Source organism: Pygocentrus nattereri, chromosome 30 (assembly GCF_015220715.1).
Source record: "Pygocentrus nattereri isolate fPygNat1 chromosome 30, fPygNat1.pri, whole genome shotgun sequence".
NCBI classification, from domain to species: Eukaryota; Metazoa; Chordata; class Actinopteri; order Characiformes; family Serrasalmidae; genus Pygocentrus; species Pygocentrus nattereri.
The window spans coordinates 11,720,246-11,745,320 of NC_051240.1; the positions used below are offsets into that span (position 1 = coordinate 11,720,246).

A 25,075-nucleotide genomic window follows, 5' to 3' on the forward strand; every position below is an offset into this window, starting at 1 on the left:
ATGGCCAAGGTAAGCAAACTAAGTATAGTTTTTTTAGTGAGTTATTTGAAGTCTCACATGGTCTACGCTGTTTATTTTAATCTGAAAATGAACTCACAATGTTCCTTTTCTAAAGATCACCTTCTACGAGGATAGGAACTTCCAGGGTCGCTCCTATGAGACCAGCAGCGACTGTGCTGAGCTGACCTCCTACCTGAGCCGCTGCAACTCCTGCAGGGTGCAGAGTGGCTGCTTCATGGTCTATGACCGCTCCAACTTCATGGGGAACCAGTACTTTGTGAGGCGGGGCGAGTATTCCGACTACCAACATATGGGCTTGAGTGATTGTTTCAGGTCCTGTCGCATGATTCCAATGGTAAAGTTCAACCCTACCTATATGCCAAACATATCAAGCTTAGATGCTTTCTAGTGCATTCAGTAACTTTCCCTTCCCATTTTTAGCACAGAGGGCCATACAGAATTAGGATCTATCAGAGGGACAACTTCGGAGGCCAGATGTATGAGATCATGGATGACTGTGACTCCTTTATGGAACGTTATCACATGTCCGACATCCAGTCCTGCCACGTGATGGACGGCCACTGGCTGATGTATGAGCAGCCTCACTACAGAGGCAAGATAGCATATCTGAGGCCTGGAGAGTACAGGAGCTACAGAGAGATGGGCCTGAGCTCCAACATGAGGTTCAGGTCTATGAGACGCATCATGGAGTCCTGTTAGTACCTATGTATTGAATAAAGATCAAAGTATGGCTCATAATGTTTGGGACTTGCATTTCTGAAAATCAATAAGAAGCAGAATTTGACCACTTTTTAAAAATGATTAGATGTAGAGGAAGTATGCAAATGTATTTACATAACAGTAGCAAAATACACAAGTGTGAAATATTTCAGTTAATATTAAACACTACATAAGATCTGAATTAGGTATTGCCTATATCATATACATGGAAAATGTGCTGAAGTTGAGGGCAAACTTATAAATCAGATATGCACAAAAGCCAAAACGACATCAATTTGGTAGCACTTTATTTGTACAGTTCACTGTAAGTGCTTTGTAGATACTTATCTTGCACACATTCAACTAAATATCAGTTAAATTTATCTTAAATTCTGTAACCCTAAACTTGGGCCTGTTCCTAACCTCAACCCAAAACTGACCCTGACTCTGGTCTTACTGCCCCTAACACTGATGAGAATGAATCAATTCAATTTAGTTCAATTAAATCCAAATGAATCCAGTTCAATTCCAATCAAGTTCATTTGTAAAGGACTTTTTACTGGTGTAAGCAACTTTACAGCAGTCCAGGTCCGGGCCTCAAATGAGCAAACCACACATAACAGTGACAAGAAAGAACACACGAGAGCAAGAGGAAGAAACCTTTAGAGGAACCAAGACTCAAACGGGGAATCCATCCTCCTAGTAGAGAAAAGGACATGGTTAATGAAAATACAATAACAAACAAAAACCACAAAATCCATCCGATGGTGTCTGAAAAGAATGAGAATGAGAATGAAAAAAGTGAAATTTCTGCAAAATTCAGTCATTGAAATGGAAACAAAATTCAAGTCTGATGTGAAATTGTTCATCATAGAGAAATGTAATGCCTTGCATTTACAGTGGTGATGATAGGAACCAGGTTTTGTGATGTCCACAACACAAATATAACCATTTTATTTTCAATCCAAAACTAACTGTGAAGCTGCATGTGTATATATGTTGTATATGTAATTGTGATAACGGTAAAAAGTGATAAGCTTGAAAATATAGTTAGTGTTAGTGGGTGGACTAAACTGCGAAATAGGCGAAATATGAGCATTTATGTAAATGAGCTCTTTTTCTGACTTCACACATAGAAATAATTCAAATCTGACTGTTTTTGCAGCTGAGTTTCCACATATGAACCAGGATGTGAATGTTACCTACATTGTTTTTCCTCAGTGTAGGTCCTTTAAAAACACCAGTGAGGAATCACTGTAACTGGGATGTCAAAGCTGGTACTGTAAATATGATTTCATTTCATTATAATAGCTTAGAAAAATGATGGTATTAGAAATTGTATTCAGAATAGAAACCGTGTGCATAAATCATCAGTAACATTTATCATTAAACATTTCTGAGAAGTTTTGGTGATGGGTTGAGAAACATGTGCTTATAAAGTATAATGCAAATCACCCCCTAAACCACCTGCCTCCCATAGGTGAACACCTCCCCATCTTTACCTCGAAAAGATTTTTTCATACAATGTTACTGACCTGTTGCCAATTAAACTAATAAGTATAAGTAGCCTAATAAGCAAAACTGGACCAACCCCCCCTACCTTAAGGCAATGGTCAAGCACTGACTCTTGTGTATGACAGTGTCTGAGCTCAAGGATAATTTGGAGTCTAACCTATTTGTAGTACCTGGGATATATTCTCTGAGTGGACAGCAAAGCAAGCAAGCAAGCAAAATTTATTTATATAGCGCTTTTTACAACAGGTGTTGTCACAAAGCAGCTTTACAGGACAATCAGTATTACAGAGAAAAGAGAAAAGAAAAGAAAAGAAAATCCGGGTCCAAGCCCCCATGAGCAAGCCAGCGACGATGGTGGCAAGGAAAAACTCCCTAAAAGAGGAAGAAACCTTGAGAGGAACCAAGACTCAGAAGGGGAACCCATCCTCCTATGGTCGACACCGGATAGCAAACATTATTAGTATAAAGTATTATAGTACAAAGTGGGAAAAGAGAAGATCTGAGGGTGAGGACTGCACAGCGCTGTACAGCAAGAAGCTCAGTGGTGGTCAAACCGGTCCAGAAGGCTGGTGAGCAGCGGCACCAATCAAGGCAGAAGAGGCAACAGCATCAGACGCACAGGAAGGGCAGCTATTAAGCTCGGCAAAGGAAAGAAAAACGCAGTTAGTTCTGTAAAGAGTGGCTGACCACAGATTACAGTATAACAGAGCAGCAGAGACAAGGAAAACTAATCACCAAAGGCTTGACTGTACAAGTTTTTAGCCTAGACTTAAAAACTGAGGCCGTGTCTGATTCACGACTCGTCTTCAATCTGCCCAAGTTCAGCCACGTCACCCCATAGCTGCGCGCATCAGATTTAAAACCCTAATGCTGGCCTACAAAACCAAAAATGGACCAGCCCCTACCTACTTGATGGCAATGGTGAAATCTCGAACTGTACCACGAGCCCTTCGAGCTTCGAGTACAGCTCGGCTTGACCCACCATCCTTCAAGGTGCACGGAAGACAAGCGTCGAGAATGTTCTCTGTACTGGCACCCAGGTGGTGGAATGAACTCCCACTGGCTGTCCGAACAGCAGAGTTTCTTGCTGTCTTCAAACGCAGACTGAAGACTCATCTCTTTACACAGCACTTAAATGAGCATTGAACTATAAGCTGCACTTATTTTATTTATTGTATTGTATCTTATTGTTATTGTATTGCATTGAATGACACAGAGTTCTGCGTTTCTTTTTCTCTTGGTGTCTGCAGTGACTTTTGTTTCTAGCAGTGTCTGAGCTCAGGACTGTCTTTTTCTCTAAGCTATTGGTAACTAGCAAAGATACTTTCTCTAGATTGACAAAGCACTTCTTGTAAGTTGCTCAGGATAAGAGCGTCTGCTAAATGCTGTAAATGTAAATGTAATGATTCCCGAACATTAACAGGGAGATTATTCCAGAGCTGGGGGGCTTTGTATGAAAAAGCTCTCCCCCCTGATGTAACTTTATTAATTCTAGGTACCAGTAGTGAGCCAGCACCTTGTGATCTAAGTAGGCGTGATGGTTCATAGTAGGAGAGAAGCTCACTCAGGTACTGAGGGGCGAGTCCATTTAGAGCTTTATAAGTCAGTAATAGGATTTTATAATCAATGCGAAATTTAACTGGTAACCAGTGCAGGGCTGATAAAACTGGGCTGATATGGTCGAACTTTCTGGCTCTTGTGAGACTCTGGCTGCAGCGTTCTAGACTAGCTGAAGCTTGTTGAGGCTTTTGCTGGGACATCCAGACAGCAGGGCATTACAATAATCTAGCCTTGAAGTAATGAATGCATGAACTAACTTTTCTGCGTCCTGTAGAGATCATGCATTTATTAATTTAGCGATATTGCGGAGATGCAGGAAGGCTGTTCTAGTGATATTAGTTATATGTGTGTCGAGGGACAGATCAGCGTCTATCATGAAACCAAGATTTTTAATAGATAAGCTTGATGCAACTGAGAAATTGTTAAGTGTTAAGTCAGACAGTTTGTTTCTAGTACTTTTTAACAAAGCACTTTTAAGTCACTTTGCATAAGAGCGTTTGCTAAATGCCATAAATATAAATCTCCCTATAGACACAATGAGTGAGGTTTTATCCTCTGCAACACATAGGTCAAGTCTTCACACACACACACACACACACACACACACACACACACACACATTTTCTAAGCCGCTTCTCCCTCAGGGTCGCAGGGGTGGTGCTGGAGCCTATCTCAGCGGTCATCGGGCAGAAGGCAGGAAACACCCTGGACAGGCCGCCAGTCCATTGCAGGACAGAAGGTCAAGTCTTCAGGTAGGTCTTTATTAAAATATACAATTAAGGGGGAATTCATCAGCATAATTAAACCAGTGAGATATAAACAAAGTCATTCATTCAGTTGCCTTATAATGCCCTGCATGTACTGGACCACCATGAGTATGTTTAAAAACTTTATTTAAGCCTTATATCAAAACTATTGTAAAATAAAGGATCAGGCAACAGACATAACATTTTTTTTTATGAAATAAACTTAAATAACTGTAAAATAACCATTTCATGAAATAACTTTATTTTTTTCGTATATTTAGAGGCATTAAATGTTTAAATACACCTTGTCATCAGGAAGTCCCAGCAGTGACTGTACTTTCTGAGAAGGCTGAGGAAATCTGGCATGCCAGCCAAAATTCTCAGCACCTTCTACAGGAGTACGATTGAGAGTGTTCTTACCAGCTCCATCACAGTCTGGTATGGAAAGTGCACTGCTCAGGACAGAAAGGCTCTCCAGCATGTGATAAAAACTGCACAGTCCATCTCAGGAGAAGCCTTCCCCTCACTACAGGACATTTATCATGCCAGGGCCATGAGGAGGGCCCAGAACATCATCAGGGACAGTACACACCCCCAGCACAGACTCTTCACACTCCTACCTTCAGGCAGTCCAGGACTACAAGACTGACCAATAGTTTCTATTCACAGGCCATCAGGTTGGTGAATACCTCACTCACTACCTCTTCCCCCCTTCCATTCTGAACTGGTTTAACCTTACACTCAATAACTGCACCTTACCTACACTGTACTGCTGCTGTTAGAACAATACTGTTTACATCTATTACTGCACAGAACAACATTGTGTACTGTTTACATCTATTACCTGCACAGAACACTACTGTTTACTGTTTACGTCTGTTACTTGATGCACTTTATGAACAGTTGCTCTACATATTTGCACATACGCACGTGTAACTTTAATTTTATTTCAACTTTGCACATACTGTACATTTTTACTATGACTTTTTACTGCTGTTTTTAGAGTTCTTCTTATATTTTCTTTTTTTATTATCTTAAGATTATATTTGGTGAATGGAGGAACAGCAAAGTAAGAATTTCATTGTACAGTGCAACTGCCTGTTCTGCTGTGCATATGACAATAAAACTCTTGAATCTTGAATCTTAAGACATTTGGTTCCTATCGCCACCACTGTGAACAATTCTGAATCTGTGAATTTATCTAGAACTGAGCATTTCACATCAAACCACTTGGAATGTCTTTCATCCCAAAAATTTAAGTATGCCAAAATTTTAATCACTTTTGCTTCCCTTTTAATAACCTGCAAGATTTCTTGTAATCATAAATTTTAGATTTACACAACCTGTAAAAAAATGCAGCATAGCAGTGAGTCTAGCAACTGTGCAATGATAATCAGAGCACAAAAAATATTAACTCACAGATAAGAGTTCCAGCAAGTCAATCAATCAATCAACCAATCAATCAATCAATCAAGGTTTATTTCAGTCTGCAGTACAGTAAGGGTGACCCTCGTTTTCAGTGCAGTCAAACATTTGCATCATCAGAAGATTATGAAACAAATTCAAATTAACAGTAAAATCAAACAAGACAAATGAAGAAATGTCTCCCAAAAATGCAACAGGATCTTTTGGAGAGGGTCTAAAGTTATATTTAACAGATTTGTTACTGCCAGTACTGTAACACACTGCACTGTTACAGTTCTTTGAGAATATATTATATAATATATTAACAAAATGGGAGGAGCTAGTCATGAAATTTTGAAAACATGGATGAAGACAGCATCAACAATAAATAAATATGTCAGCTACATCACTGTTTATTTGGTTAGGTTTATCAGTGGTTCCCAAGTTGCTGACAGATAAAAGACGACCTTGTATGCAGAGCAACATTTCATCAGTTTCTGTTACAAAATTGTGCAGTATGTTATTTTTTGCATACTAGCCGGCCAAAATCTTCCAGGAGTGAGATTAGTTTATAATATTAGTGCTAAGTATATCATTAGGACACAGGACTTGTTTTACTGAATCACAGGTTGTAGTTGACACTAAACTCTTTTGAGTGTGAATGCCGTGAATTCAGTTTTAGGACTAGAGTAAGACCGAGCTTTGATTGCGTTTGGAGCTGGTCACGGTTACACGTTTGTTTAGGTTGAGCTAAAACACAAAGGCCTGTTCTGATGCTCCACTCAACAAACAGAAGTCTTTGTTTGAGAGAAGCACATATTCACAGCAAAAATGCTGATGCATTACGTGGATTTACACGTTTTGTTTGGGGTAGAGGGTATAAAGGGGTGGCAGTCAGCCCAGGCCATGTTTACCGAGTGACCAATGTTAGCTAACATGTTTGGAAAGGTAAGGCTGGTTATTTTGCTTTGCATTTTCTGTGCTTCTGCATACCTGCGTAATCTTTTTAACCGCAATCAAAATTTTAGGGCTTGAAGGCCAAAGCCCCACTGACAAATAGTACAAATTCCTTTTTCTTCATCTATTTCTATCTCTTTCTCTGTATTTCGGGGGGATACCCTTGGCCTGGATCAATTCACGAGCAAAACCGAAATCATGCGTTTTCAGACCATTTTCAACGAGGAGGCAAGGGGAGGTCATATGACCGCAGGATCTGTTATATTGACCTGATCTCCATTCCTCTGGAGCCTTCTGAGTCCCAGAGACAGAGCACCATGTGTATAATTGCAGCACAGTGGACAAGATTGACTGGACCTCTGCATCAAGGCAGGTGTAGTCTTTATCAAAATATTTAATTAAGCAGTCAGTGTAATGACAGCATGATGTGTGTAACTCATTATCATCATTGTATTTTATAGCAATAAAAGAAAAACTAAATAAATCAGTTTCTTAATAAACTATTGCTATTAAATAACAACTAACCAGCAAAGCCGTTTCTAGCTATAAAGGGCCTCATAACTATATGTTTGGTCTTTTTTTCATGTGTGTCAATCATGAAAACTGTTAAGCCTTCACTGATGACTCTGTTAGTAAATCAAAAAAGTAGATCTGATGCATAATAATCTGTAATTAATTTAGTATTCATTTATTTTATTTTACCATTTTTGTTGTATATTTAACCCCTTAACAAGCCATGTGAACGTCAGAGGGCCCAAGGTTTTATTACACACTTTATTACACAAGAAAAGCTCCATTAGTTTGTACTGAAGTCCCTGTAGTGGATGAAAAATAAGCTTTATTACGTAATAAGCTTGGAATGTTAAGGGGTTCATTCATTTATATGATTTATAAATAGGTAATTATTGATTTATTGTGTTAATCTTAGCACCAACTTCTACCTGAATGTTTGTTCTTTTCCATTCTTGTATTCACAAGAATTTGGCTGTATGCAAGTGTAAGCACCCATGGTCAAATTCCATGTACTGTTGAAGTGAAAATTAGAACACAATCTCTGCAAAGAACACACTTCTGCACGCTTGAATTAGGGATTGCGCTCAAGTATCTATTTGATATACTTGAATATATTCAAATATGAAAATTACTATTCAACAAAACATTTTCTCACAGGAAAAGGGAATAACTATACAGACCAATGTCAGTTTTCTGATGAACAGAACTGTAAAATGCTATCGTTTTGCTCGTATTTGTGAATAAACACCTGCTACACTTTTGCATGAGAACCTAAACCTGATTGTGTGACTGAGAAGGCTGACGTAGTGTAGCTTTACTGCTAACAAAGCTAACTAGTCTAACTGATGTAAACTATGTCGAGAAACAGTAGAAATATATTTCTCTGGCAAACTAATATGTTGGCCCATCGTCCACTGAGGAGAGAATACTTCATGTAAGATGACAAATCTTCATCAGCATCCAAATTTGTACCAGACAGCTGTAGTTTGAACTCAAATCTGAAGAAGCAGAGTGAGTTTTATCAAAGTCCTTTCCGTATAGGAAAGCCCGTTCATTCTTGTTAACACCGCCGGGCAGTTATTTCCAGCCATACGGGACCAGTAGCTGGTTGCATGACGCTAAATTTTCCCTTAAGATTACTCTTAAGTATTTCCTAGGGTTAAGAGTGTTGCACAAAAAGACATCATCATACACTTTTACACTTTCCCTGATAAACTTTTACTTTCCCACGTATCTTTGAATTAATTTGTTGAAATTTTGTCTTTATTTTTAATGCACAGTTACTGATTATTTATTTAATTTAATACTTTGTGGGAAAAACATGAAACATAAAATGTGGGCTGTGCAAATGTATGGCACATTTTAGACTTTATTTTTATCTTTTCTAGGTTAAACTCAGGAAAAAACTTACAAAAAAAAAGTTGTTCACTAAAATTTACAGAAACAAATGTCAACACTACTTTTTTTCTACGTAGAACATTTAAATGTGAATGTAATGCTATTTGGGCAGGGATATTCAAACTTTTACACGCAACTGTACCTCCAGATGTCCACAAATGGCTTTGTTTGTCTGTTGTCAATACAGGCATACTGATTCATCAGCTTTGCGAGGAATGTGCAGGGTGAACGTACAGTACAGGATGAGCTTCAGTCACAGCGCAGACTGTGCCATGTGAGGTTGGTAGTTGTGCGCATGAAAAATTAGTTTAGGCCTACTGCACAAAAGACATTAGGACATTATGTTGTCTGATGCTCTCTCTCTCTTTAAAGGATACTCAGATTCCAGTGGTCATGAAATGCACATGCGGCCTGTCTACTATTATATGACCACTTCCTCCGGGGTGTGCACGGGATAATCTGTGAACATCTCTACTACAGGAGGCATAATGCAGAATGAGGGAGATGTAGCAAGTGAGGATCGATCCACCAAATGGAGATAAGATCAGCTGACCACACCTCATTTAGGCATATTTCCATCAAATGTAAAAGAGCGAAAATAAAGCATTGTTTTGTACGGCCTATGAGATCACATGGTGCATTCTTAATTAACGTTAATTAACATTTTGTCTTTAAATATATATGTATACGTGTGTATGTATGTTAAAGATATTTTGTTATACTCTTTAACATGGAGACTTTTTCAACTGCAGGCTACATGGTGCTTTATTTCAGATGAAAAAGGTCCTGAGTACTTTTTGCTGCATTGACGCCATTTATATTGGGGTCAGCTTATGACTTATGTCTTCTTTATATATCAAAAAAAGTCATACATAATTTGACCAGTTTGACAGGCCATTAAAACTGATATATGGAAATGATCTCTGCACTAACCGGTTGTCCTGTGTTGTGTCTCATTCAAAAAGCAGCCCAGGCCGAAACACTCTTTATAACTTCAGTGTGAATGGGTGGGGCTAAACTACTGGAGGCTGAATGGGCGATTATGCATAAATCTGTTGGTATTTGTGACATCACAAAATCAATGAATTAAAAAACTGAGTTTATATTAGTAGATTGTATGGACTGATGAGTGAATGGCATGTTCTGAAACGGTTTATATACAGTATCAAACACAATTATTTTCTAAAAAAAAGTGAGGGAAATTTGCTTTAGCTTAGCTGAAATTACACTGCGTTTACTAGTTAGCATATCTGTAGCTAGCTATTAGCAAAATTTCTCATTGCAGTGGAAAATTCTGCACGTTATTCTCCTCATATTCATTTTCACATATTAATTTGATCAGTTGACAATAATTTGTCTTATATTAATGCCATTAAATTTGAGTTAATTTGCTCCTTTACTGTAAAGTCCTCTGAATGGATATCAAAGAGAGCTCATATTTTCTGAGTATAAATATGTGGACACATTCTCAACAGGGAGCAAATGTAGATATTGCACTTTTCAGCAAATTTCTGTGCACAGTTTTTATTTATTTGATTCAAGATTACCTATTTTTACCTATTACCCATTTTACCTATTTTACCGATTACCTATTTCACCTATTTATTTAATCCAAGAATACCCAAGAATAATGTTCAGTGTGATCACACAGGAATAATAAATGAAGAGATCATGTTGGAGTAGCCATGCCATTTATTTAAAAAGTGAATAAAGGCATACAGGAGACATTTCAGGAGCATCTCTTAGATGCCATCCATGATTCTGCGGACGGAGCCGATCTTGGAGTTCATTCCCCATCCCCAGTCTCTAAAGTTCCTGTACTCTCCGGGCCTCATGTACATCATCCTGCCTCTGTAGTTGGGATGTTCGTACATCAGCCAGTGGCCGTCCATCACGTTACAGGACATGAAATCAGACATGTGGAAGCGGTCCATGGTGTTGGGGCAGTCGTCCATCAGTTCCATCATCTGGCCGCCAAAATCCATGCGGTTGTACAGCCTCATCCTGTAAGAGCCATGGTGCTGCAGGGAGAATGAAGAGCGTTAGTGACAAACACATTTGCATCCAACTTTAACCAGAAATATAAATGTAACCTGTAGGTCCACCCACTCATCCCCATACATGGCCAGGGTCCACCGGTGGGCCCAAGGTTTTATTACACACTTCTAACCTAAGAATAGGTTAAGAATAACCTCAGCCTGTTTGCATTGGAGTCCCTGTAGTTATTGAATAATAAGTTTTAGTGTGTAGTAAGCCAGGGATTTTAACGGGTTAATTCGTCGTAGGTCATAAACAAATTAATTGATTAATTAGAAGACTTTTTCCAAAAGCTTTTAAGATTAGGACTACCAGTGTTTCTGGACCTGCAAGGCTGATGTAGCTTACAAGAAATTGATGTTTATATCCTCCTATTAGCATCTGTGCTTCATGCCACAAATTAAAATAGGTTTCTGACCACATATCACAAAAGTTGAACATTTACAACGGCATAAAAATGGACAATGGTACAACATATAGCTAAAACATAGTAATATCGGCCATCTTGGTGCCAGATTTTTGTTTGTCCACTCTTACAGCTAACAATGTGTCATACAGTGTTAGAAACCACACAAGTAACATCTTTGCCAAACCACTGATCTAAGGAAGAGATCAGATGTTTATCAGATACACAGATCAACTTTGACTGCTGGTCCAAATGTGAGCCAAATCTCTTGGAAATCTGAGCTTATACGTGAATGAATTTCCCTGTGTATATGAACGATACTCCTGGAAGGCTCCTCCACAGTTTTGTTTCTCTGCTCTAACATGGCGGATTCAACTCATTAGTTAATTGCTAGGTTTAGAAGGTGGGTTAGAGTTTATAAAATCATACTGTCTCTAAATATGCTCCATAAAGTTGTTCAAGAAACTCATACATGAATTGGTAACAATCAATAGGCCTCCGAACACAATGAGAGAGAGTTTTTTTCGACTCCTACCATTGGGATCATCCTGCAGGACCTGACACAGTCATTCCATCCGAACATGCGCTGGTAGTCAGAATACTCGCCCCTCCTCATGAAGTACTGGTTCCCCATGAAGTTGGAGCGATCGTAGACCATGAAGTAGCCGCTCTCCACACGGATGGAGTGGCAGCGGCTGAAGTAAGAGTGCAGGTCAGCGCAGTCACTCATGCACTCATGGTAACGGCCACCAAAGTTCCTGTCCTCATAGAAGATGATCTGAAAAACGAGTTAGAAACTTTTAAATCCAGACAAAATGGAATCCATTTCAGTTTAGGCTAATTTGAGGATGTAAACCATTAGGCTTCTAGACACAAATGAATCCTAGTATTATTAAAAAAGCCAAAGTCAAAGACTGAACTGAATCTAGCTGAGAAACCAAGCCTAATGGAATATTTCACCCCTAAAACATTAACATTGCTCAAAATAAAAAATTGAGCAGGTAGCATACCACTATGCCCACCATGCCAACTGTCTCTCATGACTTCTACATGTTCACATGTTTGAGTGAAATATTCCTCCAGTGTTGCTCTCTCCCCTACCTTGCCCATCATGGTTGCTGCCTTTGGAATAGCTGCTTGTTGTGTTTTACCAACTGTCCGTATTCCTTATATATCCGTCCGTTTTGAAAAACTCACAGGAAGCTTTGTCGTTTTCATAATGAGCAGCCTGACTCAGCACAACCACCACAACCTTCTCTCCTAACCTCGCCTTTACTTTAAAGTTCCAGAAACAAAGCCTGCTTCCCTGCTGAAAATACACAGAAACCATTAAAATTAGTGACCAGTAGTCACTAATGCTATTTTGTGTTTTCACAATGGGTTGTTATCGCAGTATAAATAATTCCAATGGTTTAACAGGTGTTCTGGAACTGATACAGGATTTATTTGATGGTTCCCTAGTGGTGTCCTAGAGGAAACTAGTGGTCTCTAAAGGTAAGCATTAAGCCAATTCCCATTAGAAAGTACAACCAAATGTTTTTTTTATACCCAGTGGTTCTATTGGTCTTGTTTTAGCAGGATTCAGAACAGCAGGGCCCTACAGCTAACAAATAGCTTCCATTGACTAACATGTAATATGAATCAGAAATAACACGTTTGAATTATGGATTTGGGATGGATTTGAGGGTCTATTACACACAGTTTGTTAGTGTTTAGCATTTTTTTAAAGAATGTTCTGAGAACCTGGCCTAGAAACTTCATATTGTGTGAGAGTGGATGGTTTTTTCAGTTTCTGGTCTGATGCTCTACTTTACAACAAAGGCTTTACTTTTACAAAGCCCTGCTTTGTCCGTGTCACTTCTCTAGATGACAACTTTGCCAACGAGGCGCGTTTTCACCGCAGGGTGAACTTTGAGCTCTTGGCCTCTGGTGGAAAATGGTCAATAAGCTGGAAATGGTCAGTGACAGCTGGAAATGTGGCGTTCATTTTCATTGTGATTCCATGAGGCCCTCATATCATATTAGCTCGCATTTTGAGTAGAGCCCAGCTTGACAATGTATGTTTTTGTTTGTCTGTTTGTTTGTTAAATTCCTCTATTGCACTTTGTATTTTCTGATTTTCATTTTCAAGATTCAGAAATCAGAAATTCCCACAGTGGGATAAGCTGAGAGAGAAATTCTGATTAAACTGCTGTGTTCCAGTTTCTATGCTTATCCTTTTTGAGCTCATATTGGGCTCGTTTCTATAGCATGCTATAGACCTAGTTCTAGACCAGGCATGTCAAACTGGGGAACTTCCAGGCCAAAGTGCTGTGGAGATCAGCATTTACCCTCATCTAAGCCTCTGAATTTAGTTAATGAAGGCCTTGCTAATTCGCTGAATCAGGTGTGTTTAATGAGGCAGTGAGCTAAAATTTAGTGTTTTGGCCCACAAGTACTGGAGCCTGACACATGTTCTAGACTATATTTGATTTTTCAAATAGAGAACCACTGCATAGCATTCTAGTTTTATCTGAAACTAGTTCTGAAAGTCTGTCGATTCAGGAAACTACTTCCCACCCAACCAGCAAGTCCTATGAAGACCAACACAATAAAATGCAGTAATGACTGGACATCTGTTTGTGGGGACACATACAAAGAGGTCTAGTTGTTTTATTTGTGATGTTTTATTTATTGGGAAGTCTATCAAGAGGACAGAGAAGCCATAGGCTGTTTAAAACTCGGTGATCCTGCGGAAGGAGCCGGTGGTGGCACATGTGGCACCCCAGTCGCTGAACTTCCTGTACTCGCCAGGCCGCATGAAGTACTGGCGCCCCCTGTAGCTGGGGTGCTCGTACATGGTCCAGTAGCCATCCATCACATTGCAGGAGTAAATATCCTTGCTGCGGAAGCGGTCCTGCACGGATTCACAGTCGTCGCTGAATTCCATCATCTGGCCCTGGAAGTCTGGACGCTCATAGATGCGCATTCTGTAGGGCCCCCCGCTGTTCTGGAGGGGGTAATGCAGGAAATTATTATATTGTAATAAACATTATTATATAACTATCAGGCACTGTTACGCACGTTCATGCTATTATAGGTATCCTATTTTATAATCACACCATAACCTTATGAATTGGGGACTTCAGTCACACAGTAATATTTTTTTCATTTGAAAGTAATTTTCCTACACATAACCCTTTTGAATCCCAGGCTTATTATTCAGTAACTACATAAACTACAATTAGAATGGGCTGAGGTCTAGAAGTGTGTTGAAAACTAAGGTCCCACCAGTGGGTCTTTTAAATGTGCTTAAAAAAACATACCTAAACATTACAGCAGTAAGCAATATTTGTTTCAATAATAGGGGTCCAAGCACAGAATATAACACACATATATAAGTGCACTTACATAAGTGAAGGTCCTACAGGACCGAATTGTGTCACTGTAGCCCATCCAGCGCTGGTATTCGGGATACTCTCCTCTGGTCAGGACATACTGGTAACCCATGTAATTGGGCTTTTCATAAAGCACCCAGCAGCCGCTCTCCACCCGGACAGAGTTACAGCGGCTAACATGCTGGTGCATGTCTGGGCAATCGGTGTCACACTCATACGAGCGGCCCTGGAAGTTCTTGTCCTCGTAAAATGTGATCTGTAAAGAAAAACGAAGAGAAAAAATAAGATTCTCTAAAAAAAACTTTTGGGAATGCATTTGGTTATAGTATTACCCAGATTATAAAAACATAAATGTTGCAGAAACTGTGATTATTTGATCTCTGCATTCATTAGCTAACCATGCAATCCACACAGCTGAATTCATCACTGTAAGGACACTACTGACTGCAATTTTCTTGCACTTTATCATGTATATTAACCCTTAAACCTTAAGGACCTGCATGTGGTCGTCACTCTCATAGCCACATTACTTGAACATTGGATTGATTCATTATAATTCACAGTAGTTAACAAGGCTTAAGATTAATAACTGTACAGTAAACATGTAGTTTAAGGGTCTAACCATCTAGTACTGTCTTTTTCAGATGCAAATGTATATTCTTTGAAACTTTTTTGGGGCTATACATTTTTCACATCATGATCCTGTCTGTCTCTGATTTTTTTCTGTATCTCACCTTACTCATCTTGTTGGTGGGGTGCCGTCCTTCCTCGAGTGACGAGCCATGGCATGGTCAGCTTGGCCTGTTTTATAAACCTCTGCCCGGGACGGCAGAATCAAGGGTTTTGTTATTGTAATGAGTGGGATTTGGTGCTTTTGAGATGCTGCCAAGATTCTGATCCAGGCCACAGAGGAAAAAGCCCTGAATCATCAGCCCAAACAGCATAGGCCCGCACATTGCTCGCCCTCCTCCTCTTTTATTCTCGGCATCTACCAAACCACTTTTTATCTGGTAATCCACTATCAAATGGAGTCCATGTTTACAGCTGAAAAGGCTTAAAGTCATCATTGCTGCTCTGCTCTTACGGCTGCTTCTAGAAAGAGCATGTATGGCCATAAGTGTGCATCCTTCCTTGTGTGTACCACAAGAAAAAGAATTGTTTGTGCAACATATGAACTATTGGATATAGAAGCAGAGGAATGCTTGGAATTACACAATTAGTCAGAGCAGACCATCAAACAATAGCATTCCTATCAAAAACTGAGCACACCATGTCTAAACATGAACATCATAGACAAGAGTTAGGCCTCTTCAGGAAAGCCAGAATAATAATTTGGTTATTCTTTCATCGACTGTTGGTTATATCACATAGACCATCCCTGAAATTGTATCAGGCCAAATTGTGAGGGCCACCCAAGGCTCATTCCAAAATATGGACCCAACTCTGGCACCCTCTGCTGGAAAAGGCAGTACTAAGGAGATTTGCAGCCTGTAGTCTAATGAGAGGTCAGCATTAAAGGGGCACTCTGGCCAAATCGTTACTACACCTGATGTAAAGAAATGCTCCCTTTTCCCCTATAGTGGTTCCACAATATTCTAGAGAGTAAGATTTTCCAGTTTAAAGACTATGATAATGTACAATCCCTGATAATGTTTCCAAAAAAGTTGGCATGTTGCTCAAAATGCAAATAAAAACAGAATGAAATGATGTGCAAATCATTTCTGGACTGCAGGCAGGCCAGTTTCACTCCAGCACTCTTTGATAACGCAGAACTTGGCTTTTGTTGTCTTGTTGAAATAAGCATGGCAAGCATGGTCCCAGAAAACTTGGGGCAGTCACAGTAGTGGGCTGGAGGTTAGGGAACTGGTCCTGTGACTGGAAGGTTGCCGGTTCGATACCCAGTGCCAAAAGTATATGACTGAGGTGTCCTTGAGCAAGACACCTAACCCCCAATTACTCTCCGGGCACCATGGATAGGGCTGCCCACCGCTCCGGGCAAGTGTGCTCACTGTCCCCTAGTGCGTGTGTGCTCACTAGTGTGTATGTGGTGTTTCACTTCATGGATGGGTTAAAAGCGGAGATGAAATTTCCTCATTTGTGGGATTAAAAAGTATCACAAATTTAAAAAGATGCTGTACATATTGCTTCAAAATTGTCCAGTATTAATGGTGCTATGTGTTAAGCACTAATACACCCATATAACAGACACTGAATTGTGTACTTTATACCAGTAACAACCTGGACATCCATTATTTCCAAAAATAATCTGAAAGGTTGACTCATCAGACTACAAAACATCTTTTCATTGTGCATCTGTCCATTTCAAATGAACTCCAGTCCAGATAAGTTGGCAGCATTTCTGGATGCAGTTGAAATTTGGTTTCTGTTGTGCATAGAACAGTCTTAACTTCAGCGTTTGATGATTGACTGTTTATTGACAATAGTTCTTCCCAAATCAATGTGATGATATCCTTCATTAGAAACATGCTGTTTTTTAATGCAGTGCTGTCTGAGTGTGCATTTGTGCATTTTCTTTTGGCTTTTGGAGGATTAATGCAGATTCCCAATCCTTTGATGATACTGATATACTGTAGAGGATGAAATACATAAAATCCTTGTATTTTCACACTGCGGAACATTGTTCTTAAACAGTGGGATCTTTTGCTGATGCATTTTTGGCAAAGAGGTGAGCCTCGAATTATCGCTGCTCATAAAGGACGAGGCCTTCCCTTGATGCTCCTTCCATATCTAAACATAAGTGGGCATGGGTTTAAGTTATGTCAAAAACTGAAACACTGGAGATACAAGGTTTTTCTTCCGACAACAGCAATAAGGAAGGGGAAAGACAGGGAAATAACTGGAGAAACAGGAGTTTTCAAAAGAGCTTAAAAAAACGCTCTTGCTTAAGATCTCAAAGAAAAAAATGAACAAACATATATTAAAAAAGCATTTCTGTCCATTCTGTCCATCCCCACACTGTGAGAAGACAACTCAACTCAAAGGGGTCTTTTTGGAGACATGAGATTTTGTTTAACTTTAGATGCTAGTGGATGGAGTGGCATGCCTTCAGAACATCAGGCTGTTTAAGTTGTAACAATAGAGTAAACAAGCAAATTTCACTGCCATTACTTATTCACTAAAAGTATTCCTGATGGTGGGGAAGTCTTTTTTTGCACTAAGGCCCGTAAGATCCAAGTTATGCCACTCAGGTGTGCTAACTCATTTATATATTAACAAATTCATATATAGTCTATATTTCAAGTTCTAAGGACTAACCATACTGGACCTAAAGAAGTACTGTGTATTATCAGTGTTTGTGAAGAATGGGATCTTTTATTACAGGCTTAGGAGCGAATGAAGTAAGCATTTTTGCCTGTTCTCTGTTGTTCATAAATGATTATAGTGACTATTTATACTCACATATATTTGTGACAAAATGACTTGACTATTTACTAAGTTCCACCGTAGGCCTTCACATTTACTCTTGTCGGCGACAAATAGAAGAATAGCACCTGTTAAACATCGCTGTTTGAAAAAGATTTTAGAAATGAATTTGTTTATTACTACCCGATAGTTTGTTGCTCAGTTTGTTAAGTACGGTTATTTCTACTGTATGTCATTATCATGCATTGATGCACATACACTCTAAGAAAATGATTCTTTAAGGGCTCTTTAATGAGAGTAATGGTTCTATACAGAACCACTTCATTCTTCATGTTGGTGAAATGGTTCTTTAGATTGACGCAGAATGTGTTGTATATTGTTCTTGCACCAAACTGGGTTCTTCTATTATTACATTGTCAAGGGTGTGACAACAGAAGAACTCTTTTTGGTGCTATATAGAACCATATTTACAAAGGTTAGAACCATACACATTCTCCATCAATCTGAAGAACCGTTTCAGCATGCAAAGAGCAATATTAAATCATGAAATGGTTCTGTGTAGAACTCATGGTTGTAAAGAACCAGTGCCTTTACTAAAGATCCCTTGACTAACCATGTTTTTAAGGCCTTAGGCTACTCTGTTCACCTCAGGTAATGGGTCGAGGAAACGATTCAGAGATATAGGTCTCTCAGACGTGAACGGTCTTTAAGAGAAAATGACATCTGCCATCATTTTACGTAAATAACAGGTTTAGAAACCAAGTAGGGGGAGCTGGTGTGTTGTTGTAGCAGAGTCTGTCAGAGCCGGAACATTGCCGAGATGGTCATGGCGGAGGGAGCAGCAGTCCTGAGGAGGAACCGTCCAGGAACCAAGGCGAAGGTACCTCAGTGTTAGAGAAAATCAGCAGATGGAACATACGGAAATAGACGAAGAATAGAATAATTACATATAGAGGTGGTGATGAGGCCGTTTCCAAGCCCTAAAAGCACGCAGTGTTCAGCGTAGCCTGTCGAGTAAACGCTCTTCTGGCGAAAAGCTAACCTAGCTTAGTTAGCCACAGGGTTAGCTAGCTTGCTAACCTTAATCATTAATACACTAAGTTAAGTTGCTGTCAGCTGTGACTATAAAGAGGTCTGCTGTGTTGTGGTGTAGATGCAGCTTGTTAAAAAGTGTGAAATTAACCCGAAGTGACATTTTGGACGTAACCGGGAGGCATGCTAGCAAAATAAGCTAGCAGGCTAACTTCCCAGCGCTACCCCAGGTAGCCAGCTAGCAGCTACCGTTTGTCTTCCTTAAAATGGTTATAATTCACCGTTTGTTATCTGTTAGTTTCCGCGGTTCTGCGTTGTTGTTACTGATTAATTATTAAGTGGATGAATGGAAGTGGCTTGCCAGGGAATTGAGAATAGCTCAGCTAACCTAAGAGCAGCCAGCTATTATCTAGCTAACGCCAGCTAGCTGCTCACTCCTCCACGAAGCTGAAGTCAGCTTCTTACTCGCCAGCTTCTTGTTAAGATTTTCCCTTTATCCACCTTAAATGATGTAGCAGTTACATTCTGGCGTCTCGTTTAAGGTGGAACGGGAAAATTCGAACAAGAAGCTGGCAAATAGGAAGCCAGGTTCGGCCTTGTTAGTTAGGTTAGCTACTTCTGCTGCCTGTGTGAGGGAACTAACGCTACTAGAGTGTCTGGTAAAATTAAACCGTTCCAAACAACTAGGCTACGTTTTGAAGACATCAGTTCTTTAGATAAATATTAACAGTATTTATCATTCATGACATTCATGGGGACCACAGCAGTATTTCTAAGTTGTTCTGGGATGTATTCCCTCATCTGAAGTAATGGCATCCTCAAAATGTGCTGACAGGATTTTTACAACTGGCCCGATGAGTCCTTTGAGGAGATGGACAGCACTCTGGCGGTGCAGCAGGTGGGCATTAAGCTTTGATTTTTCTGGCTGGGGGAACCTGAGCTGCTCATGTTCAGCTGCTTTGGGGTTACTGTGTTTTGTCCGTCAGCTGTTCAGCTGAATCTCTGGTTCCCTCTGTAGTACATTCAGCAGAACATTCGCTCTGACTGCGCCAACATCGACAAGATCCTGGAGCCTCCTGAGGGGCAGGACGAGGGTGTTTGGAAATATGAGCACCTGAGGTACGTGATTTCAGCGGCTCTTTGGGCACAGTTTAAAGGGGAATTCCACCAATTTAAAAAAAAAAAATTCTGATCAGTTCAGTCCTTGAGATGTAAACACAGCTTTTATTTACTATCCAAAACCAACAGTGAACCTACACGTGTCTTGGGGTTTTTTACATGTACCCCTTTGCCATGAATACATTTAAATAAATTGATTAAATACATTTTATCCTAACTTTTATAGAACAATGTCTCAGACATCAGGAAACGTATATCTAACAATTTCATGTAACAAATTTATTGGATGTAGCTTTTAGAGGTATTAAACTCAGACGTCTGGTTCCTATCACCACTACTGTGAACAAGTCTCCTGTGGCATGTTTTTGTAGAATGCAGCACTTTACACCACACCACTCTGAATGACTTTGTTTCCATCTCAACCATTTAATTATGTAGACTTTTTGAAAATTTGGTGAAGTTACCCTTTAAGGTGTTAAAGGAGGATCCACTAATTCTTCAAAATCCCGCACAGCTGTATCATGAAGATGTAGACAAAGTCATTCAGTGTGTTATGATGGGAAACCGTTTGTTCTCGAAAGACTTACACAGTCAGAATTGTTCACAATGCTGGTGAAAGGAACTGGAGGTCTGAAGAGTTGAATGAATGAGTCTGAATGTCTCTAAAAGCCACATGAAGTGGTTACAGATACTTTGCCTGATGCCTGAGACGTTTATGATAGTCTTGTGGTTTTAAACAAATTTTTTTAAAACAAGGGTTGTAAATTGTTTATGTACTATATTTTATCTACTAGTATTTCACCTTTATTGACCTCACATATACAAACTTAAGACATGTTGGTGTGATGGTCATTGCAAATAAAATGGCTATATTTGCAGTGTTATTTATCATGATCCCCGGTTCCCATCACCATCAATGTAACGAAATGTGACTAATTTTCTCTATAATGAACCATTTAACATGAAATCACTCTGAATGACTTTGATTGCATTCCAACCACTGAATTATACAGAATGTTTTGAAAAATCATTGGAACTAACCTTAAGGTGGCAATAAATTTCACTGTCAGTGGGGACTTTGAAAGGCTTACTTTGCTTGAATACCTGGTTTTTAACAGTGTAATGTGTTTTGAATAATTAATCATTTCTTATTAGTAGCATGTGAATTAAAGGGAGATTACTGAAAGCAGAACTTTATTCTGTGCTGTATCGTAAAGCTCAAAATACTGGTACTGTTCACATCTACATTATACAGTATTCTAGTTGTAAATAACATGAACCACATTAGTCTTGATTTTCATGTCTGATATTTTAACGAAGGGCAGGCTACACGATTAATAGCTATTTGTCCTTATTTAATTTTTCTGTGTTCTTTATAGACAGTTTTGTCTGGAACTAAATGGCCTTGCTGTTAAATTACAGGTAGAAATCTCTGTCTTGCACACACACCTACATTACTGCCATTTGGATATTAAACCTTTGAAAGTAAAGCTAACCGTTCTGTGAAAGGCAGTCAAAAACATATAAATGCAGCCATTTTATTAAAGCCAAATTCATTATGATACTGCTGCAAGTGAATGTCAATGCCCACAGTGCTTCTGTTGTGCCTTTGATAGTTAAATCTCTAAGAAAGTTGAAAGACCTCATCACAACATCCTAATCTCACAGCATGTTTTTTTTTTTTTTTTTCTCTCTCTCTCTCTCTTTCTCTACCCTTCAGGGAGAATGCCACCCTGACACATGTACACAGATGACGGCTACAGAGCAGTGGATCTTTTTGTGTGCAGCACATAAAACCCCCAAAGAGGTGAGGGCAAGAATGTGTAAGTGTGTATGCATAACTAAGGCCTGTGTGCCTTGACCAAAACATAAACCTTTCTTCTGAATGTGTTTGAATTCGAATTAGTGTTGTTGAATAACGCAATATTATTTGAATCATATCATATTGCTTTTTTGTAGCTAATTGATATTAAGTGCATTTGATTTATTCACTCAAATTTGACCCTGATATAAAAGACCATTTATTGTGCTAACACAGTATTAATATTGTTAACTGTAACAGACCCAAGTTGATTTTTTTTTCCCCAAAAAAAAAAAAAAGATTTTTTTTGACCAAATACAATTTAAAAAATAGCTTGTATTAATGCTGATCACAGGGAACATAAATGAACAAATGCACATGAAAGGAAAAGTGTACTTGTGTGCATGTATTAGTGTTTTCTTGACTGAAGCCTGTGTCTGTCCTCAGTGTCCTGCTATCGACTACACTAGACATACGCTGGATGGAGCTGCCTGTCTTCTGAACAGTAACAAGTATTTCCCCAGCCGGTGAGCATCACAGTGGTATGATGCGCTGTAGTACATATGTACTAGTCTCTGAAAACTCACCTGACTATGTTTTCCTTCACTGAATCCACACCATTCTCCCAATACATTTGTACCTTAGATGAGGAGGGGGGGTGGATCTTATGGCTTAGAGTTCTGGGATAGTTTTTTTTTTTTTCTCCTGTAATCTCCATTTATAAGTAAACAAGTCTGAATAAGCAAGCATGGGAATGTATAGTTAACCATCATTGTACATTGTGAATTAGGGTGAATTATTATGATAAAGATATTATGCTAGTGAAAGTTTAACTGAGTGAATGATAATGTGAATCTCTGTGGGTTTTTTACAGGGTGAGCATAAAGGAGTCATCTGTGGCAAAGCTGGGTTCTGTCTGCCGCCGGATCTACAGGATATTCTCCCACGCATACTTTCACCACCGCCAGATATTCGACAAGTATGAGGTGAGCTGAGTCAATGATGTTTTGAATTGTCTAGCATTTTGAGACAAGGAATAAGTCTAGTCCTAAACTGAAATGGGTTTTATATGGCAAAGTTCCCCCACCCCCCAGCAGCAGACTTTAAGGGAGCTTAATAATTGAAACCAAACCAAGACTGATTTACTTTGCATCTGTTTTCTGTATTTACAGAATGAGACCTTCCTGTGTCACCGGTTTACTCGTTTTGTAATGAAATATAATCTGATGTCAAAGGACAATCTAATCGTACCAATTCTGGAGGAGGAGGTGCAGAATGCGGGCTCTGCTGAGAGCGAGGCCTGAGGATGCAAGTTGTCAAGGAATAGTTCATGCAGAAATGCTAACCTTGCTGACAGTAAATCAATGCTAGTGGGGACATCTTCACAGGATCTCATTTACATATTGCCAGTTGGCCTATACTAGATTTTATTTATCATGAGCAGGGTTAGGATTTTTGGGTGAGGTCTTCCTTCAACAAATCCACTTACCAGGCACACATTCGGTTAGATTGGATAACGTACATAAAAGTACCTCACCTGTATAAAAGCGCAGCACACGCACCTACATACATATGAATCGTTTTACATACCATTGTGCCCGTCCAAATACTGTCATCTTGAACAACAAAACCCACCATGAGAGACCTTACAAATGCCAAACTCATGCGTCTGCTACCACAAAGAGGTCAAAATATTTTCTTTAATGGAGTACATAAGACAAAAAGGAAAGCTTTGGAGAAATCAGCTGGCTGATGCAAATACTCAGCCCTGCCAACGGTAGAGCTACAGGAACACTACAGGGACGTTTTAGTGTCATGATAGGGTTTTTAACCATGGGGATACCATGTTTGCCACACCTGTTCTGTACATTATCTAAAAATCATGCTCCAGTCTTTTTAACCTTCTGCTTGCTTTTTCTGTGCTTGTGTTTTCTTTATTCCTTTGGTTAAGTTATTGCTAATGTTACTTAAAACTTGTCATTTTAAAACATTCACAACTAAGACCATTGTCTTTTTTTTGTTATTGTTGGGTTTCTACAAAACTGTATCATTTTCATTAGTATGTGAATAAATAATGAATAAACAAGTATAGATAAATTACCTGTTTGTGACCCTTTTGTAGTACTGTATGGCACATCAGAGCAGATGTTTACTCATCACCCCTGTTCCTTCTATACACATACAAATGTTTGAGTCAGTTGAATCAAAAACTCAGTTATATTTATTGACGAACAATACAGTCTCCAAAAAGCACTTAAGAACCAACAAAATCCCTCAAAACAAGGATACATCTCAGCAACTGGCAAATTTTAAATGAAGACATATGGAAATACTGGTCAACTGTAAGCAAATACCCATTAAACGTTTACTGCTAACAACAAACAGAATATGTAGCTCTCTGAATCAAACTTTTGGCATCTGAGAAGTGAAACTTTTCCCAGGTCCAAGAACAAAGAATGATGTTACTAACCGTATCGGTGTACAGTTTTAAAAAAAAAAAAAAGAAGAAAAAAGTCACAAACCTAGAGATGAGTTTTAGTGAAGTAATAAATCTAAAAACTTTTTTTTAAATCAGTCATATTTTAGGCAATCACTTTCAAGTGTTAAGTACCGTTAGAACAGACCAGTGTTTTGCTTTTTGTGTAATTATTGTACAGAACAAAAACTGTCAAAAGATCCATAAACTTTTAAATTACCATTGTAAACTCGTCACTGGACTAAATTTACTTGAGAAAATAACGTCAAAATGACACCATAAAGCACATGACTGAATCTAAAATCAGTCTTTATAGTTTTGCTTAAAAAACACTGCATAAATATTGTAATGCACTGCTTAAGTCTGACCCAGTTAGTTCTTTAGGCCAACAGCAGTTCTCCAAATGTGTTTACACAATGTCTCAAACCAGTGCATATACTAAGAAGTACCATATCTAAATTATTGTTGCATTAAAGTATTGTCACAACTGAGTGACATGTAAATGTGTTTTATGCTGTTTGTCACATTCTATTAATGCAATCTAAAATTTTTATCTCTGCCACTATAACTATGTACATAAACACAACTCAGTTCCAGAAAATCAAGCCAAAGGAAAACACAATTGCACAG

General features: G+C 39.0%; 4 protein-coding genes across 4 annotated transcripts; 2 read left to right on the forward strand and 2 right to left on the reverse strand.

Moving 5' to 3' along the window:
* On the forward strand, nt 1-720 carry LOC108429995 (gamma-crystallin M3-like). Its single transcript, XM_037536342.1, has 3 exons — nt 1-9; nt 107-355; nt 442-720. The coding sequence occupies exons 1-3, from the start codon at nt 1-3 to the stop codon at nt 718-720; spliced, it is 537 nt and encodes a 178-aa protein (XP_037392239.1).
* Nucleotides 721-10,555: 9,835 nt separating this feature from the next.
* LOC108429996 (gamma-crystallin S-1-like) lies at nt 10,556-12,369 on the reverse strand. Its single transcript, XM_017702119.2, has 3 exons — nt 12,358-12,369; nt 11,792-12,034; nt 10,556-10,834 (listed from the first exon to the last, which is right to left on the reverse strand). Exons 1-3 carry the CDS (start codon nt 12,367-12,369, stop codon nt 10,556-10,558), a joined length of 534 nt encoding a protein of 177 aa, XP_017557608.1.
* A 1,534-nt stretch (nt 12,370-13,903) lies between these two features.
* On the reverse strand, nt 13,904-15,440 carry LOC108430043 (gamma-crystallin M2-like). Its single transcript, XM_017702194.1, has 3 exons — nt 15,368-15,440; nt 14,647-14,889; nt 13,904-14,245 (listed from the first exon to the last, which is right to left on the reverse strand). The coding sequence occupies exons 1-3, from the start codon at nt 15,374-15,376 to the stop codon at nt 13,970-13,972; spliced, it is 528 nt and encodes a 175-aa protein (XP_017557683.1). The 5' UTR covers nt 15,377-15,440; the 3' UTR covers nt 13,904-13,969.
* A 3,238-nt stretch (nt 15,441-18,678) lies between these two features.
* Nucleotides 18,679-23,961, forward strand: LOC108430040 (MOB-like protein phocein). The gene is made up of 8 exons (XM_017702189.2): nt 18,679-18,897; nt 19,885-19,947; nt 20,068-20,168; nt 21,548-21,590; nt 21,889-21,975; nt 22,417-22,496; nt 22,844-22,955; nt 23,142-23,961. The coding sequence occupies exons 1-8, from the start codon at nt 18,838-18,840 to the stop codon at nt 23,271-23,273; spliced, it is 678 nt and encodes a 225-aa protein (XP_017557678.1). The 5' UTR covers nt 18,679-18,837; the 3' UTR covers nt 23,274-23,961.
* The last annotated feature ends 1,114 nt before the right edge of the window (nt 23,962-25,075 follow it).